At 43.7% G+C, this 18,978-nt stretch overlaps 2 protein-coding genes across 2 annotated transcripts; both read right to left on the bottom strand.

The window, feature by feature from the left end:
* traf3ip2l (TRAF3 interacting protein 2-like) lies at positions 1 to 3,950 on the bottom strand. The gene is made up of 9 exons (XM_070831969.1): positions 3,866 to 3,950; positions 3,076 to 3,755; positions 2,875 to 2,917; positions 2,710 to 2,774; positions 2,515 to 2,612; positions 2,368 to 2,436; positions 2,072 to 2,188; positions 1,900 to 1,974; positions 1 to 1,696 (listed from the first exon to the last, which is right to left on the bottom strand). Exons 1-9 carry the CDS (start codon positions 3,928 to 3,930, stop codon positions 1,550 to 1,552), a joined length of 1,359 nt encoding a protein of 452 aa, XP_070688070.1. The 5' UTR covers positions 3,931 to 3,950; the 3' UTR covers positions 1 to 1,549.
* Positions 3,951 to 5,569: 1,619 nt separating this feature from the next.
* On the bottom strand, positions 5,570 to 18,666 carry chd1l (chromodomain helicase DNA binding protein 1-like). The gene is made up of 25 exons (XM_070831916.1): positions 18,473 to 18,666; positions 18,106 to 18,218; positions 17,423 to 17,529; positions 17,210 to 17,321; positions 17,104 to 17,135; positions 16,876 to 16,957; positions 16,626 to 16,788; positions 16,208 to 16,363; positions 15,667 to 15,759; positions 15,461 to 15,557; positions 15,246 to 15,319; positions 14,843 to 14,953; positions 13,006 to 13,120; positions 10,756 to 10,909; positions 10,431 to 10,620; positions 10,141 to 10,286; positions 8,597 to 8,760; positions 8,304 to 8,494; positions 8,093 to 8,191; positions 7,886 to 7,956; positions 7,539 to 7,653; positions 6,715 to 6,823; positions 6,360 to 6,620; positions 6,015 to 6,099; positions 5,570 to 5,821 (listed from the first exon to the last, which is right to left on the bottom strand). Exons 1-25 carry the CDS (start codon positions 18,591 to 18,593, stop codon positions 5,684 to 5,686), a joined length of 3,099 nt encoding a protein of 1,032 aa, XP_070688017.1. The 5' UTR covers positions 18,594 to 18,666; the 3' UTR covers positions 5,570 to 5,683.
* Between the last annotated feature and the right edge of the window lie 312 nt (positions 18,667 to 18,978).

Below are 18,978 nucleotides of genomic sequence, written 5' to 3'. Positions count from 1 at the left end.
TTGCAGGTTAATGAACAGGATTTATTTCATGATCAACTTGCTGGGATGAGGAGCACATCGTGTTCTGCACACACAAACATTTTCTTTAAATGTGTCACAGTGTTACACGTGATCTTTCTCTAACCGCACATGGGTTGTGATGACCCACTTGAGTCTAAACTTGCAGATTCTTGAGAAGACATACCACACACCAGGCAGGCAGCTGTGTCAGTGGCTTATCTTGATACGACATCCTGTTTGAGCCTCTCCACAAGCCAAAGTCACTCTGCTCGGCTAAAATGGATCTCCGATGGAGCACAATCTGTCAGACGCAGCAGTGTCTTTGGATCTGTTACTAAGAACAAAGCATACCTAAACCTTCACGTTCTCATGCCTCATTCCCAAACAGAAAAATGCAGTTTGCTGCTTGAACAATGTCTACATAGCCCTGCAGGCAAACCAGTCCCAGGTCTCTGCATGTCTGTGGTTAACTATCATGTTTGGGGCCAGCCTCAGAAATACTGACTTCTATGAAGCTGTGTGATGCAACACACTGTCACCAAAAACTGTACCACACACGTCTACAGATTTAACCACATTTTTAGTTTTAGAATTAAAAAAGCGCAGAATTTAACATTCAAGAATGATGCATCAAGTCCATCTGTGGGGTTTGAATGTTTTGTATGTAATTCATTAACTAAAATAGCAGTTTTTGTTTTAGCCAATGTCTGTAACAACTGATGTACGATTTGCAGAACCACATGTAGTTCTAGGTTTTTCGGTGGTTTCATTTGTTTCAGTCCGACAGGAAAATCAGATAAACCAGTGGCTTGTGTTTGGCAGTAAAAGGGCTAAAATGTGCAAATGTGGCCCCTTTAAGCATTCAGAAAGTCAACGTCTTGTTTACCAGTATAAACATTGTATTAAGAGAAAAATACATTTCAAATAATGCTGAAAAAAAATCTGCCTCTTTAAAACCAGTGGAAATTATGTTCCTTTTTAAGCATCGTCTGTGACAGTAAGTCCATCCACTTGGTCTGCTGTTTACAGTGTAGAGTATCTGTCAGCGTTTACTCTCATAAATGAAAGCTCTACAGGTCGGTACTACAAACACACCGTCATCAGACTATTCATCATCATCATCCGCCACATATTTCATTTTAAAACGTGTGTCCTGATAAAACATGAAGAACCGGTAACGATAAATTATGAAGAACTAAACACTGTCGGGCAGTAAAAGTAATTAAATTGGAGTAGCACCAGTAAACACCATCATGTTGTTGCAGCAGGAGGAACACAGAGGGGTCGAGGTCGCTGCACAGACCAAGAAGCTTGTTGCCTGTAAGCTTTTCTATGGCTTACGAGGAATTTAAAGGAACTAATTATGCAGGAGACCCCAGGGGGAAAGGCTCACACAGCACCCTTAGCATCACAGCAATTTACACTGAAGTGGAATAAAACAACCTGCACAAGTGTCCCCGTTCACCTCAACAATGAGCAGTCCAGGGAGCACGTTTTTGGGTTTTTTTTTCAAAGATTTCAGTCCAGTGCGTCCTCTGGGCAGAGGTCTCTATATGGGGATGGAAACGATGGTCGGTAGTTCCCCAATAGGAGGTGGATTGTACTTCTCGACCCTCATCAGCCGCCGCAGGATGTCGTCCCGATCGCGCGGCCATCCGTAAACGTGCGTGTTTTGAAGCCAGTTTGGGACGTGGCACTGTGATCATGAACACACAGACACAGCAGAGCAAGACTAATCAGACTACTGAGGTTTGGGGGTTCAATTATGACACGGGGAACAATGCAACGTGTTCTCCTGCTCATTTGACATCGTTTGACACAGGTGTGGTGCGAGTTTATTAGCGCATAATCAAACATTTGTAATGAGGCGAGGCACACCCTGCGATAATGGACACTTACCTTTTTAGCCCCGGGGAACACGATGGGAATAAATCGGAAATTCTTGCTTCCATTTTGGATAAACTCATTCTGGAGCTAGAAGACACACAAAACAAGAGTTGAAATATATATTTTTTAATCTTCCAAAATGAAGATTCCAGTCTTCATTGGACTGAATTGAGTAGCTGTGAACCTGTTTATGTATGTAGACGGTGTTGAAGGTCCTCTCGTCATTCTCCAGGCCAACGGGGGAGGCCGTCACTGTCTCATAGTACTTGGGGCTGATGATGATGATGATCAGGTACTCTTTCTGTTTTAGAGACAACACAACTATAACTGCTTGTTGATTGTGTTCATCACTGCACTTCTATTGAAGTGCTTGATAAAACTTTTAGCAGATAGAAAAAGAACTGAAGATGGTGCAGATGTTTGGTCTTCTTCTTATAAAGTCTCATTACTATTAACTCAGAATGATCTGATTGTTTTTACCTCACTGAGGTACCGCTCCATGAAGTCTATCTTGCTTATACTCCTGAACTGCTGCTCAAAAATATCGATCTGAAACAAACAGACGTCAGTCAGAAGGCAGATCTACGCCGTCTCTATGGAGTCAAAACATTAAAAACAAACACATACATGCGTATCAAAGCCGTTGTGTCGCAGCAGAGCGACAAAGTTGATGATCTCATTGACGTGTTTGTCGTTGTCCGCTTCGTAGGTGACAAAGATCCTCCCTGCATTTGAGAGCAATAAATGAATAAACAGTGAGAGGACTGTACGGCAGCTCAGTCAATCCTGTGATTATCTGCAGAGCTACTAATCAGCACTTACTCTGCTCAAGAGAGAGCGATGTGCTGTGCGGAGGGTGCTTCTCTTTAGCTGGAGCGTTGTGGCTGCTGCATGGAGATAAAGATCGTTTTTAATCTCAGATAGAAACATGCAACATGAGCAGAGTGGCTCAAATGTGTCCAACGTGACTTATGACAAAAACCTCACCTTTGTGTGTATCCAGATTCAGGAAGTCTGCAGTCACCAAGATCTAAAGCAGTGAAGACAGAATAAAGACTTTCTTACAGGCTCAGTGCTTACGGTAGTGTAGCAGCATGAACAGAGCACTAACGTACTGCTCCTGTTATTGCTTCCTGACAGGGCCGCCATATGTGCACATGTCAGGTGTGATAAAAACAGTAGACTTACAGTGTGGGCCGTACGTTGGGTGGTATTGAGGCCACGGGTGCTTTTTGGCCACATGGCCCCTGTTAAAGACGTCTGCAGGACACGGAGCACAGCAGGCAGCTCCCTGGGGCGAGCACGAGTACGGAGGCAAGGTGTGGTGGCACAGGTTGGCCGAGGGGGGGTTGGAGCACAGAGACAGCGGCTGCTCCAAGCTGCTCATGCTGGGGCTGTGTCTGCCGGGCAGGGACAGGGACTTGCACCCTGACAGGCAGCTATCTCCAGAACAACTGGGGTAATCTTTCTGGCTCAGATAGGACGGCAGGCTGCTGGGATACTCCAACCAGTTGCTGGCGAAGCTCGGGTGGAGCCAGGCGCCGTCTGCCTGGCTGGGGAACGGTGTGGGCTGGCTGTACCCGGCAGGCAAGCTGCGGGGAGGCTGGTACGAGAAGTAGCCCGGGCCAGGCTGAGGAAGAGAGTGCTTGTGTTTGTGTCCGTGCTGGGTGTCCAGGCTCTGTCTGCTGAACAGGGAGTCATCAGGGAAGGCGGCCTGCTCTGGAAGGGGATGGAGGCCGTCAGGGTCAGGGGTGGAGTCTGGCCTGTGGACAGCGCTGGCTTCTCGCTCCTTTGTGCTCATGGTCTCATCGTCCTCTTCAGGCGTGTTGTGGTGAACGTTAAGGTACCTGCTCAGCTGGCTGACGTGACTGTGAGGGAGAAAACACATTTATTAACGGAGACTGAAGACCACAGAGCTCTGGTGGAACTGCAGCTACACTCGCAACATCTAACTTGCTGTACCTGCCGTCGTGCTCACCTATTGGGCGGAGAAGCCGAGTAGAATGAAGTGGGCAGCATCATTGGGCCTCTTCCTCCTGACATCCATGTGTGTGTCCTTTAAGCTGCCCCTGAAATCCTGAGGAGGACAGGTGCCATTTTAAATATAGAACTGACAGCACAGCAGCTTCAACTGTGCCAGTTAAATTAGCATTTCTGAGACTGATCAATCAGCCCACACTCGTGCTGCTGCCTCTCGGAGAGTGTGAGAGCGCACTGAGCAGATGACAGAGTGTCTCCCACACAGGGGACTTTTCTCTCGGTGTCTGCTGGTTAATACTCAGGACACAAATTAAGTTGCATGTGGGGAAAAAAGGAAATGATACCTCTCACTGACAGAGACAAGACTCAGATGGAAAAAAAAAAAAAAATCAAACCACAAAACTTTCAAAAGATTAAAAAAAGAAATCTGAGTAATCACACGTTTGATAATTGACACTTTTTTCATTCACACACACATGATTGACCCGCAGCAGCTGATTCTGGGCACTGCCCCTTCAAGGGGGTTAGAGAAAGACACAATGATCACAGTGAAGTGACACCATCCACCTACCTTGGACCAATGGGTGCAAAGGCTCCAGGCCGTGAACTGTATGGAAAATATAACTACCGTTTATTTAGAAACATTTATTTCTTAAAAGTTCTAATGTATTTAGCAAAGTGAACGTACAGTTAGTATTTAACTGGACAAGCTGGAATGAAAATGGAAAGAAGGGAAGCATTAAGGACCATCTAGGTTTTCTTTTTATTTGGTCTACACTTTATTCTTTTTTGTTTTTATTAATCTACGTCATACTGTGGGAGACTCACTGCCAAGGAACTTGTTCTAATGAATGTTCAAAAAAAAAAAAAAAAAGTCACGGGGAATAGACAGGTTAAAGAGCACACCAATGGTAATTTAGACAGTACAGTTACTTTTAGGGTTTGTCCACACATTATAAATGTGTTCAACATGTCTATCTGCCCAATATCTTCATACACGCTCATTAAAAGCCTCTCTGTGGTCACACACACACACTTTTACCCACTAATGTCTCCGTCTGCTCACATACAGGTGGAAAATAACTGATTTACTACAGTAGGGACACTTTTACCGGTGTCTCTATCAGCCGTGGTACATTTAGCTAATAGCATCTCTTCACTTCAGTTGACTGACATTAAAAGGTTCTAATTGTTTTAAAAAGAAAAGCAGAGGAACATTTCCTGCTCAGTGGACTCACCTGAGCCTGACTTTAGAAGTTCACAGGAGCCTTAAACTGCGCACTTCATACCAGCTTTTCGTCAAAGTATATAAACCGACACGGTGTCAGTGTGTGTCGGTACTTCACGGACTGGACTCGCCGTCGCTGCCACAAGTTCACAGGTCTCCCACAGGTAAGTCCTCGACCTGAGCGGCCTCGAAAGACGAACACACGGTGCGACTTGTATTAAAATGTAACCGGACAGTTGTCCTTTAGTGTCGCCTCCACGAGACAGGTGATAAATGTTGACGCACTTGATGAATCTCTTCTTTACTTTGCAGCTGAGCAGCACCGCCCCGCTCACTGACTCCACCTTTTACACACTTACACACTTACACACACACACACTTACACACTTACACACACACACACACACACACACACACACACACACACACACACTAGTGTCACCACAAACCAACACAGCAGTACAGAGAAGCGTTTGTTTATTTGCTCTTTACTCCACTTGTAAGTGAATCACTTGTGTTTTCAAGCAGCAGCCACAGTTCATTCAAGCAGAGGATGGTTTAATTAAAATCAGGAGGAAGCTTAGAAACCTAGGAACCACAGTGTTGTGTGAGCTCATGCAGGAAGAGTGCGCTGTTGACTTTTCTCTGTTTGGAGAAGCAGGACTCCAGCCAGGCCTTCTGCACAGGGACGGCCCGTGAGTACCGACGCACCAGGTCCTGGAGCTCCTGGCTCACACAAAGCACAACAGTCAGATGAAGAACTACATGCTGTTGTAGGGTTGGTTCTGCGTGCCTTTTTTTCTTAAGGCAGCCGGTGCATCTAAAATGTTCAGAATTTCCCACCCCTGAAAGATGACTGTGAGGGGAAACACTGGTGAGAGGTCAGATTGTTGTCTGTGAACCTCAGCGTGACACTAACCTGTGAGTGGAAGCTGTTCTCCACCTCTGCAACTATGTGGGTGACCTCACCACTCATCATCTCCTCCTCGTCTCCATCATAAGTGCACCGCAGCTAAGGAGCGCTGACATTTTGACATTATACTGTAATCATAACACATCTGTGTTTCCCTTCAGTGGTTTTTTACCCTTCTCTAATATAACTACACACGTTCTTATAAACTGCTTCTCAAGCTCGCTGATTATTGGATGATTCATCACTTCCAGATGCCTGGAAAGATGTCGTAAAATTAAAATATGTGCTTTAACATGAACTATAAAACAGGAACTGACTTGCGATGAGTGGCCCAGTCTGAAAGGATATGTGATAAGGTAGCGGGCCAGCAGCTTCCTCTCTGATGCAGGCAGGTTGTAGAAAAACACACGGACTCCACTCATGAAACTGGGGAGCTCTGGAGGGCAGGGGCCACGGAGAGGAGGCAAGGGGTCAGGGCTTGGTGCTGCTGCCTTGTCAGTCAGCCTGTCTGCGTTCTGCGCCTGTGCTTCGGGGGAGGGTTGTGACGTTGAGGCTGCAGAGGTGGATGCTTGAGGTGGAGCTGTGCTCTTTGCCGTTTTGCTGTGATAGTATCTGTCAGCCAAGTGAAGGCAAAATAACTCAGATCGACACGTTCTGAGAAACATCACCTCTTAGATGTCATCTGTGGAGCACTTTAAAAGGATACATGAATGTGGGGATGCCTCTGGAAGCCAGGTGCTTCCTGATGAGCCTCTCTGTGCCGTACCAGTTGAAGCCTCTGGTGGAGTGACCGATGCGAGGGAGATGCACACTTGCTTTGTGGGGGATAAAAACAGAGATAATTCAGAGAAACTGTCTGTGAGCGTTAACTACAAACCCCTGCATTTTATTTAGCATTTTTTACGCTCTGCTGGAGCACAACTGAGGCTGTTTTTTTCAGAGACTTTTAACTTTATACCGCTAACAGGAAACAGTGCGAGGTGAACAAAGACGGGAGCCAGCATGTACTTTTAGCTGCAGCCGTTCTAGTCAGTTCTACTGTGCAGAAAAACCTGCGGGAAATCAAATCCCTCTCATGTGTTGTTCTACAGCTGCAAGACAATTTAAGAATTTGTCTGTGTGTACACACACGCTGACGCCAAGGTGACACACAGCATCCTGCATGTCTGGTCAGTCAAGTCTAATAACAAATACCATCACACTCGTCAGCCTGTTTGTCTCTGTCCTCACAGAGGCTTAACTACCAGCAAGGTGACAGTCCAGTTCTAATGCTTTCAACAACCTGTTCGGTTTAGCACAGATGACTGGAGTCATGTGGGGATTCTTGCATCCTTAATTTTGAATTCTTGAATCTCTTAATTAAAGAGTTTGGTCTAGAAAGCGTCGCTTGTTATGAATTGGCGCTATATAAATAAAGGTCGATTGAATCTGAACATGTCTTAATTTTAGAACTTCACTATGAAGAGACTACATGAAAAAGATGGCCAACTTTTTGTTTAAACCACTTGAATATCCGATGCTTGTCTGTACCCTTGTTTCTTTTGGCTGCTGCGTGTATCCTCTTCAGACCTTCGTCCAGAGCAGTGAGAAGGATCCCGGACAAGTTGTTGGCTTTGTCTCGTTGCTGTGCCACTATCAGGGCCAACTGAAGCAGGACACGTGTATTGACAGAAAGGTGAAACAGGTCAAAGAATTATCGCAACACTGTCACTTTTATCGATAGCCACAACTTCACAACTCTGTGACCACATGTAAACCCGCACCCAATGTATCACACTGCTGATCACCACTACTGTAAAGAAGCACAAACAAGTTTCCAGGCAGCAGAGTTTTTGAGCTTCTGCGTGCAGCGTGAATTTCATTTAAACAGAACCTACCTGATCCTGGCCATCTAATCTGGACTGTTTATCATCAATGGGGAACAGCAGCACACTCCCAAGGTCCAAATCTGAAATAAATACCATATTCACACTTTGAATTTGTAATTTATGGGCTTCATTCTCGAGCAGACTTTAGAGATGAAGATGTTTAAGGATTAATGAGTCTCAAGTTTCTTCTTCTTCTGTAAGCGTGGTTAATCTTACCTTTCATCTTGCCAGCCAACTCATACTGCTTTCGTGATTCATCTGATCTCACCTCCAGAGCAGTAAACAGGCCCCCCCTGCCCCACCGGCCTGAGTCATCTACACAAAAAACATGACTTCAATAAAAACAAGACATACTGTAGAAGGAGTGCTGATGAGGCGCTAGCTCTCTTTTAATCTGTCGACCATACTGATAATACAGGTGTCATACCAACGCAGTGGACGATGATAGCGTCTCCCTGAGCGGCATGAGGATGGGTAACATCCCCCAGAACGTAGTGGATGGCCGTGCTGTCAGAGTCTGTGGAGCATACGCTGCTGTCGTCGTCCTCCTCTTCCTCTTCACTGTCAAAAGGCGGCAGGCACCGTGATCTGTAGCTGCAAGACTCCCACCATGCCATTCTGCGAGTAAACACAGCGCATAAAAGAGAAACTGTCACAAGTGCCTGAGCTCGGTCACCGGGAGCTTTAAAAAGAAAAATTAATTAATTGACAAATCTTTACTTTTTCTTGTATTTCTGCTCTTGTTGCTTTTTCTTCATGTCCTCCTGAATTTTGGCTCTCTTAGCTGCAGCCTCCTCCCTTTTCTGGCGCCTCAGCTCCAGCTCTGCCTCAGTAAGTGGCTTCCTCTTCCTCGTTGGAATCCCAAGGGCTGCCGACAGTGAAACCTGGGAACACGTAGAGAATATAAGCACACTTAAACATAGTCAAGTATGTATAACTGCCATCATTTAGATTCTTTCTAAGCAATAGTTTTTGTGATTTCTCCAAAACAGAAATCTGCACTGCAAACGCCTTTGATATTGTTTGATAACATGTAAATAATCTTGGATGCAATCTTGTGTTGTCTAGTTGGTGTTGATGCTGTCAGCAAACCGGCCTGTGGACAAAAACAACTGCACTGAGACCACATACAAAGGAGGGTTGCAGTTCCAGGCCAAACTGTAGTAACATTCATCTGTGGTGGAGACACAACATTAACAAACAACAGGACTACATGACTGGAAATATGTGACCTCAAAAATGTACCACCTTCTGCTGAGCATAGCAAACATTTCCCAAATCATGTTAGCATCAAGTCCCTCTAATTTAAACTCTTTTTTTGTCCAAAGTCTTCTTTGGGAGCTAACAAACAAATGTAATTAGTCAGTGAACAATAAACACACAAAAGCAAAAATGAAACAGTGTACTAATGTGTGAACCATGGGACCTAAATCGGTGGTTTTACACCCACCATCATGCCCTAAATAAAAGCGGTGAACCAGATTCTGTGTCAGGACTAGTGTCTAGTGTGGTGACAAAAACCGGAAGAGGATCATCTATACAAAGTCTATCTTATCAATTCCATTTGAGACAAATGTTAGAGGTTCAACAGGTTTATTAAAAAAAATATATCATATGATATCACAAATATCATATGAATATGAAAAATGCACTTTTTCAAGTCTTATCAACATACTGTAACTATGTGCCTCGCTCTGAGAGAGACCATCCTCTCTTTTTTCCTTCTGCTCCATATTTCAGTAAATGTTTGTGAAAACGCTCCATTTAGATTTGGCTCCCTTTATGATGTCATAAGGGGATCATGTGACCTCCTCCAGCTCTTCACCAGGCTGACTGTCCCCATTCACTGAAAACCTCCTGAGTCCACCTAGTGTTCCTCACTAACACGAAGATGTCGAAGGTGAGAACGGAGCACGCAGATTGTTTTGTTCTTGTGCAGACAGAGGCTGAAAACAGCCGCAGCAGTCATGTCTGCTATGAGAAAAATGGTTTTTGAACAGATAAAGCTGTTCTGGTGGAAAATCTAAATATAAGTATGAACTTCAAAATGAATACACAAAATAGTTTCCTACACACAAAATAAACATTGAACTGATACAACAATAATGAGTACATGTTAGTTAAATGATTCCTGTCTTCAGTCCACTATATGGAGAGTGGCTGCTTGACCATGGCTTATAACAAATAAATTCAATGTTGTCAAATTTGAAAACAAATGAAAAGTCTGTTTTCATCAGTTTGCCGTGAGGGAGAGTGAATCTTACAGCAGCTTTGTGTCGCAGAGCTCGTCCCTCTCCTGCAGCCCTCTGGAACTCAGCCAGCTGCTCGTCCAACAGACGGTCAAAGCTCTGCTGGTCGTCAGAGCTGGGGTCCTTACTGTAGTCTTTCCCCTCAAAGTAGTACATGTGATCTGAAGAACCAACCATGAGTGTAAATTCTACTGATACTAGGAAAAGTAAATATGAACCCAATACAGGAAATCTGTTGTGTGTGGTTGGAGGTGAGAACCAAAAGTAAAAGTGTGATTGTTGATTGTTTGTAACTGAGAACATACTCTGCCCGTCGGATTCAGAGCCTTTCTCCTCCTCGTCCTCTTCCTCTTCTCTGAGTGAGGTGAAACCTTCATCATCTAACCATTGACCGTCATGCGATGGGCCGAGGATTTTCTCCAGTTTCACATCCTGTACAGAGCTCTCCTCCGATGACAAAAGCTTATCTATCCCAAACTTCAAGATCTCACTTAGCTGTAGGGGACAGGACACACAAGTTTCAGATGGAGTGGGTTTGTATTAAAGTGGACACAGACTCAGGGACTGGGGGCTGCACACAAATCACTGAATGTAGATGGTGCTCTTGGGTTTTTGTTTGAGTTCACAAACCTGCAGTCCTGCTGCAGCTGACTGAGCTTGGTCCAGCAAAGAGAAGCGGCCCTCTTCCATAACAGTGTTGGTGAGGTGCAACTTGGACACGGCACGAGAGTACATTATTTCCTCCACGGTGTCTCTTGCCAGGAGGCGGACCACTTTCACAGGCCTGTAATGAGTCACAGTCAGTCAGAGATTAAAAGGCTTCTCCACTAATTTAGTAGTCAACTCCACTAAATTTGTGAGACAGATTTTATATATATATCAAAATCAATACAGCAGAGGCTGAGATATCTGCATTTTAGTCCCTAGAATAGAGTATGGGTAAAACTTAAATTCCCATAATGCACGTCAATAGCATCTTTCATTCGACCTTCCCTGCCTATTGAATGCCCTCAATCTCCATGGCCCTAGTTTATAATGTCTTTAACCCTCCTGTTGTCCTCGGGTCAAAATGACCCGCCACTGTGTTAAAAACCAAAAAAAATTCCCCTAAACGATATTTTTTCAACTTGAAATTTGATGACTTTTCCTAGATTGACCCCAACATTAGAAAAAGTGAACTGTTGCCTTTATTCACATTTCCATGTAAGCTGTGCAAAAAAAGGTACAAAGATCGTCTTCGGGTCAAAATGACCCGACAGTCAAATTGAGTTGAAATCACAGTCACAGAGTTAGTTACACACCACAGAATGTGAGAAGGTTTTAGTTCTGTCTCAGATCAATCAGTAGCAGACCTAAACAAGACAAGACAGGTGGTCTTCTTGCAGACTGCTCTGCCTTTGATCTGACCCAAATGTAACAATATTGCCCCTTTGTCTGTGGATTCCCAGAGGCTATAAAGGTGCTGCAGATGACAGTACCCCGAATTATCTCTGTGCTGAAGCCATGAGTGCGCGTCATAACGTCGAACAGGCTCTAGAGCTGATTTTTTCAGATGTCCAACAAGACAACTCTGATTCAGAAGAGGAAGTGGAGGATGTATCAGAAGAAGAAGATGGGGAGGAATACCCTATAATACCCATAATCTTAGCAGGTTTATACAGTCATGTGACTGCAGCTAGTCTATGGGATGCAGAGAGTGGAAGGCCAATTTTCTGAGCCACTCAAACTCTTTCACACCTACTGCTACGATTTGATAACCGGGAGTCAAGACAACAAGAAACAATGATACAAGTGACAGTGTCATAGCAAGGAGTGGTGTCTTGAATAAATGCAGTCTTTCTGCCAGGTGAAGAGGGAAAACTCAGGTATTCACACAATTTGTGGTGAATGACAAGTTGTTTCTTTAAGCAAAATAAGATTTGGTGTTTCAAATTCAATTAAGTTGCTTATATTGGGGGTTTAACGAAGATGGGTCATTTTGACCCGGAGGACACGGGGTGTATACAGAATATGAGGACAACAGGAGGGTTAAGGTGAACTCCACTGATTTTACACATCAAAGCTTAATTCACAGAAATTGTATAAAGCCGTTTGTGTGTGTGTGTGCGTGTGTGAAATCTCATAAATGTGATTTAAATGATGATGACTGAACCAACTCACTGTGTGTAATGTGGGTGCCAGAAGATCCCCTGGGTATCCCCTGGGTACCAATATGCTTCTCCAAGTTGTCAAAAGCTGCACTCAAGTCAAGCAGCAGAACCAATGATGTCAGAATTCACAGTAATTAGCAGATCAGTGATTATTCTGGTTAAGGGAGTTTTAGTAGATGATGGGATCAGTGAAAGCCCTTTCAAGTAATCTTGATATAAAAGGAAGGTTGGAAATTGGTCTATAATTATTCAGAATATGCAGGCTAATATTTTTTTAAGCAGCAGTTTGATACTGGGTGTTTTAAAAGCTGAGGGCTTATTATAACATCAAGAAAAGTACTTTTTAAGACAGGAAACATCTCCTTAATGAGACGAACCTGTATAGGGTCTAATATGCAGGTTGTAGATTTGGACACAGTTACCAGCAAAGGCCACAGGTGAACTGTGAGAGAGCGCAGTTGATCTCAGTCATAGTGCCTGAATCCATCAATGTATTGGAGAGTTCATAGCCATCATTCTGTGAAGAGTGCGGGTCAGTGAATTTAACTCGGATTAAGTCAGTCTTATATGTAAATAAGTTCTGGAAGTCACCAGCATTGGATGAGGAGCTATTGGCAGGGGTATTCTGTGTGAGTCTATAGCAACGGTATGAGACAGAAACCGTGGACCAATTAAAACTCTCGACTACTACAATGGTAGTCCGCTTGGAATCATTTTTCCATTGTGTCACCTGTTCTGGCCAATCCGGTGGCAGCGTGCAGCAGCCTGCAGGTCATTTTGAGGGTTGAAGTCACTGTCCATGAAAATGACCGTGTCAGCAGCTGTAAGGTTCAAGCCCACTCCTCCTGCAAAGAGAGCGTGTTAGGAAGCCGATGCACAATGTCTGAAAACAGTGCACTCTTCATTTGGACACTTATTACCAACATTTACTCATATAGCATATAAAGATTTCTGCTTAAAAAGCACCAGGCTGTGACAGGAAATGAAGTTTCTCTCTTCTAACTTTCACACTGTGTGTAAGAAAGTGTTAAGATAGGCTGTTGGCCTTATTCACAGCAGTGTGTCATCCTGCTGCAGTTCTTATCTCTGTGATCATTCCTCTTTCCTCTCTCAGTGACTTGTATGAACCCCAATGTAGATTCATATATGTAGGATAGCTTGCAAGTGTGGCTCAGTCACCGCTGACACATCATACCAAATCGCTCTGTTATCAGTGGTGCCACAGTGTTGTTTACAAGATGCAATTAATCACTTGCAGCATCTTTAACAACTACCTTCTCCGTGCTCAGTGCAGAGACTCAAAGCAGTGACACAAATATGTGCGAAAGTGGCTGCAAAATGCAACTCACTGCAACATGTTTGTTCAGCTCAAACTAAGAGAAAAATAGTGACTTTAGAAGGTAGATGGACTCAGATGCACCCCAGTGATACATTTTCTAACTTCCTTTTTTGTCATTTCTAGGGTGTCTAGTAAACAAATTCTAATTTTCCAAACCCACAGTATTCTTCCAAGGGTCAGTTTGGTGGCCATCTTGGATTTCTGGTGAAAATCTACATACGTTTTGAACCACACATGAAACAGAGACAAATGACCCAGTTTTCGGTGTAATTTAGTCATGAAGAAGTAGTTGAGAGAGAGTTTTTGCCATGATTTTAACAAGTCTGGTGATGGTAAAGTTGACAAATAAGAAAAAAGTCTGTATAATTCACTCTACAAATCTTGCAAAATGTCTATCTACATATATACCAAACCATCAACTAAAATTACAGTCATAAGAGAAAAATAACAAATATGAGTGGTAATCTCTATTTTTTCTCTTTTTGTAGAATTAGCCGGAACTGCTGGTAGCTACTCATGCTAAAGTCAAAGAAACGCAAGAGAGATAATGGTGGTGGGTCTGTGAATGTGTATGAAAGAATAGTCTCCTCCAACTTAGATTCTTCCTGTAGGAATGATGTGTGAATGAGGATGTAATGTAAAAATCAAAATGACTAGAAAGGCGCTAAACAAATAAAGACTCTTTACCATTTACATGCAACTGGCATCGAGCATCTAGATTTCCCTCCACTCAGTCAACTTTAGCGGTATGCCACTGACAGCCGTGCAGCCGTTTGCTTCAGATCTTATCTTTTGTGGAAGGCTTGAAGTCAAAGTGTCGGAAAAGACTGAACAGTATTGAATTTTCAGTATTTAAGGACAAGGACGGAGCCAGAGCAATACAGATCTGAAGTATGTCGATCATACAGCCTGGAGGATGTGGAACTGCTCCTTCGTGGTATAATCCTGCAGGCATTCACTACGTCAAAGTTTTGAGGTCAAGTTATCAGATGAACTCTCACTCGATCTCACTCGAGTTCCTGAACCTCATCTCTGATGATACACAGATGGAGAAGTGTAAGAGGACAAGACAAGACTCTCTACAGGCCACCTTGATATGTACTCCGCTTTACAGATAAAAGCCCTGTCAAATCGCATCCCTGATACATTAAAAAGCACAATATGAACATTATTAATACCTAATAATGTTCAGTTTGCCTTCATGCTCATAGTTTAGGATTTCAGTCACCTGCTTTAGTGCTGAGCAGAAACACGAAGATATCTTTGCTGCTGAAGTTCTTCACTGCTAGATTTCGTTCTTCCCCTCGGACGGACCCATCCAGGCGTTCATAGCTGTAGCCTGAATAGAGAAGTTCAATTTAGCACTTGTTTGTGTTAAAGACTGTAGACTGTAACGTCTGTGAGCTTAGAAACATAACTGACAATGCAGTAGCATTTATTCTTGATTTTTCAGAAGAAGCTAAAATACAACAGGTTGTTAAAAGGATTAGAACTGGACTGTCAGCGTACAAGTTATAGTGTTATTATGAGATATAATGTTGTTAAATGTCGGACAAATCGATTGAACGAAATTGTACTGTTCTTAAAGTCACAGTCACTTGTTACAAAGCCGTAGGTATCCCCCCGTTCACCTCTGTACTCCATGTAGTCCTGAAGTATGTCCAGCATCCTCGTCATCTGAGAGAACAGCAGGATACGATGGCCCCTTCACTCACACAAAGAGACATAAAGTAAGACACTTTAACAGGGGAATAAGTGACTTTTAAAAAATACAACTACGTGGTGGCGGTCAGACTGAGCCAAAACTGCCACCAGGTGGAGCCCAATACCAAGCAGATCAACTGACCCTCTGTGGAGGTAAGCCAGCATGCTGTCCAAAAGGCAAAGCTTCCCACTGGCTTCAATGAGATGCTCCCCTATCTCAAAAGGCTCCGGCTCCACACCTACCCGACAAAGGGGGGACAGCATTAAAGTATATAACATATGCTTCTATGTCCCATTTCGAATGACTCAGTCTTATTCAGCACTCGTTTATCACTGAGCACATCTCACCGTCAAACAGGTATGGGTGGTCAACACACTTTCTAAGGTTCATCAAGATGTTCAGCAGCCGGTTCTTGTTGCCTTGTTCATTTCCAAAAGCCTCTGAAATCAGAGTCATGAACAGTGAGTCTATGAAGACTGATGTCCCAAAACACAGCACCCTGCTGAAGTTTACAATGATGCACCATTGTAAAGCTACACCGATGGACTGGCCAGGTTTTATTATTTTAGCAGCTTATTTCAGATATGGTATATTGAGATCTGTGTGTCAGCCAATAATTAACATGAAACTTTGTCACCATTTCATAGTTTTTCCACAAGGTTTTTCAACTGTAAAATGCCTGGCTCTGTATTTTTATTGGTTAATTCTTTTTTTTTTTTTTTTAAAAACTCTAATCCATATGAAGATAGTTTGCTTATGTTATGTGTTTATGTAAATAAAATGTAATATTGGCCGTTATTAGATATTTTTTGCTCTCAAATATTGATGCCATCAAGCTGCAAAAACCCAGTCTGGGTCGAGCCACAGAACATACTACAGAGGTCTCACCCAGATCCTTCATCAGAATGGCTTTGTAGTATTTTTTCTGCAGAGCTGACATGCCATGGTACACCACCAGCTCTGTCTTCTTCGGCAGATCTACAGCCACTTCCGACTTGACTCTGCGAAGCAGAAAGGGCTCCAGGACACTCTGCAGCTCAGCAGCTGGAAACACGAGCACAGTATGGGGGGCACAGTGTGTCAGCGGTGATTTAATTAGCTATTACCGAGATTCTATCCTGCATTTTGTTTGTGCTAAACAAATATGGTTCATCATACACATCGATTCATGCATTTAATATTTTCCAACACATTACCAACTACCATTGCCATTAATGGGAGGGCATGTTTGGATAAGCATCATGGGAATGATCATGCTGTGTGATTCTTGTAACACTGACAGCGACATAAATGATGTCTGTCATACCGAGAGCAGGTTGACGCTGTACGTTGGAGTAAGAGTTGACGAAGTCGTCCGTCTCATCAGCTGTAAAGATGTTGGGCTGAATGAAGCTCAGAAGGGAGTAGAGCTCCTGCAGGTTGTTCTGGATGGGGGTCCCTGTCAGCAGCACTCTGAAGCCAACTGAGAACTACACAAGCAAAGTACAGGGGAAAGTCACAAGGCAGTGCTAATAGCGGGAGAGATGAAGAAACAAACACTTGATGCAGCTCAGTACCTGCGTCAAGACTTTGTGTAGTAGTGAATCCTGATTCTTCAGTCTGTGAGCTTCGTCTACCACAAGCACCTTCCACCTCCACCTGAGGAGTGGAGTAGTACAGATTACACAGAAACAGGGAATCAGTGCATGAAAAACGCGTTACAGCTTCATAACATCATCCCTTATGACAGGATCAATTCCTTCTAAGAATCTCACTGAAAAGATTTAATCTCAGAGCACACTCACCGCTTCAGGAACGAAGCATCTTTGAGACACAGCTGTAAATGAAAGAATTGTGTCAGTTTCAACGTACATGAAAGGTCATTTTCATCTCACAGAAACAGCCGCAGACCTCATATGTTGTGAGCAGCACATGAAAGGCTTGTGTGTCTGATTCTGTCTGAAGCTCAGCTCGTCTCTCTTTGTCTCCCTTGTAACACAGCACAGTCAGCGTGGGGGTAAAGCTGTAGCCAAGCAAAACACAAGTTTAAACACAAGTTATACATGTGGGCGATGGACAGTGTCATCAATCTAAATGTAGATTCATATGTGAACGTAACTGTACCATTCCAACTCCTTCCTCCAGTTCTCCATCACAGAGAGCGGGCTAAGCACCAAGAATGGACCTTTCTTCCCAAGAGCCCCTGACATGTACACCAACAGGGAGATCGTCTGAAGAGGAAAATATAATTCCTGACACACAGTGGCATACAACATGCAGTCTTTACATCGTTTTACACAGCAGTTAACAGTGTCTCCGTGATTCAGGAGAGATGCATTGAAAAACAATCCAGTCTCTCTCTACAACTTAGTAAAACTATTGTGTACAGGTACAGGCATATCAAAATTTCAGTCCAAAGATTCGTGTGTCCAGCTCCACTAAGTGAGCCAGTATACACAGTGACACTGTTGCTGTAAATGCATTTATGTTGTTATAAGATGTTAAAACATCTGAACAAAATCTGGACTTTTCCCTTAGCTCTCAGTGGCGGTAACACTGACAGGGAAGTTATCAGGGATGGAGATTACCCCTCTAGTGATTGGCTAATCGATGAATCAACTATTGATTTCAGCTCTAAAACACTGTAATTACAGTTGGCATCATTTATATCAGGACAGGCACTAAAAACCTTTTCCACAGCAGGTGTTTTGACATGTTACAGTAGGAAAAGCATCTGTTATCTGTTCCAATAAACACTGCCATGCCTCATAATTATTAGTTATAAGGAAGAATGGTGGATCTCACACCTGACAGGTTTTCCCTAAACCCATCTCATCTCCTAAGATGCATCCCTGCTGGTTCCTCAGGCACTGAGTTAACCACTGCAAACCATCCAGCTGGTAAGGTCTCAGCTGTATCCCTGTGAGGGGAAACACAGGTCACAGGTTTATACTGTATATAGGACAGATGAGTCGTCTGATGAAAATAACAGGAGGTCAAGAGGGAGAACATTTACTAGTCTGACTGTAACTTTTACGGTTAAACATTGTCCAAAAGTAGCTGGTTACTACAACTAGTTGCTAGTTAGCTAACCTTACTTACTGAATGAACCAAGACAACTTAACGTTAACTGGTGACTTTGTGTGACTTGTCTGAGTTGAGAAGCCTCCGTACCTCTTAAACCAAACTTCTGCAGGTCGCTCTGTGTGACAGTCGTCTCCTTCTCCTTCTCCTCCTTCTTCTTCTTCTTCTTCTCTGCCACGCTGCTTTTTATTCTGGACAAAATGTCTGTCATGTTCCCAAACTGGCGGCACCTTTAACACACAACCTGCCTCAGCGCAGACATGTACAGACAGGGGAGTCCTCCGTGTTGTTGTCATGGATGTCTGAAGTCCGACTACACTTCCTGACTCCGTCACGTGACACCGTGGAAAAGGCGCGCGGAGCATATTAGACCGCCTGAGCGCGCGGCTGTTGAACGGTGCGCCGCGTGCTTGTTAGACCATGAAATTATAACTTTATCTCTAGATATCAAAGCTCTACATTCAAATAAATTAGATCAAACAGCTGAGTTGGGGGGGTTTAGGTGAGGGTTAAGCTGGGGGGCGTGGGGTCAGGGTTTGGGGGAGGGTGGGTGAGGGGTTCAGGTCTACAGCATGGTTGAGGTGTGGGGCTGGTTT

Source organism: Pempheris klunzingeri, chromosome 6, assembly GCF_042242105.1.
Source record: "Pempheris klunzingeri isolate RE-2024b chromosome 6, fPemKlu1.hap1, whole genome shotgun sequence".
Lineage (NCBI taxonomy): Eukaryota > Metazoa > Chordata > Actinopteri > Acropomatiformes > Pempheridae > Pempheris > Pempheris klunzingeri.
This window is presented reverse-complemented; position numbering and strand designations above follow the sequence as displayed.

Coding starts and splice junctions, on each gene's coding strand:
- chd1l (XM_070831916.1), bottom strand. CDS start 18,593: ATGACAGACATTTTGTCCAGAATAAAAAGCAGCGTGGCAGAGAAGAAG. Junction 10,287..10,430: donor CTCTGAATCCGACGGGCAGA/GTATGTTCTCAG, acceptor TTGGTTCTTCAG/ATCACATGTACTACTTTGAG. Junction 6,100..6,359: donor CTGCTGGCCCGCTACCTTAT/CACATATCCTTT, acceptor TTAGCTGCGGTG/CACTTATGATGGAGACGAGG.
- traf3ip2l (XM_070831969.1), bottom strand. CDS start 3,930: ATGTCAGGAGGAAGAGGCCCAATGATGCTGCCCACTTCATTCTACTCG. Junction 3,756..3,865: donor TCGGCTTCTCCGCCCAATAG/GTGAGCACGACG, acceptor TCTCCCTCACAG/TCACGTCAGCCAGCTGAGCA. Junction 2,613..2,709: donor ATCGCTCTCTCTTGAGCAGA/GTAAGTGCTGAT, acceptor TCTCAAATGCAG/GGAGGATCTTTGTCACCTAC.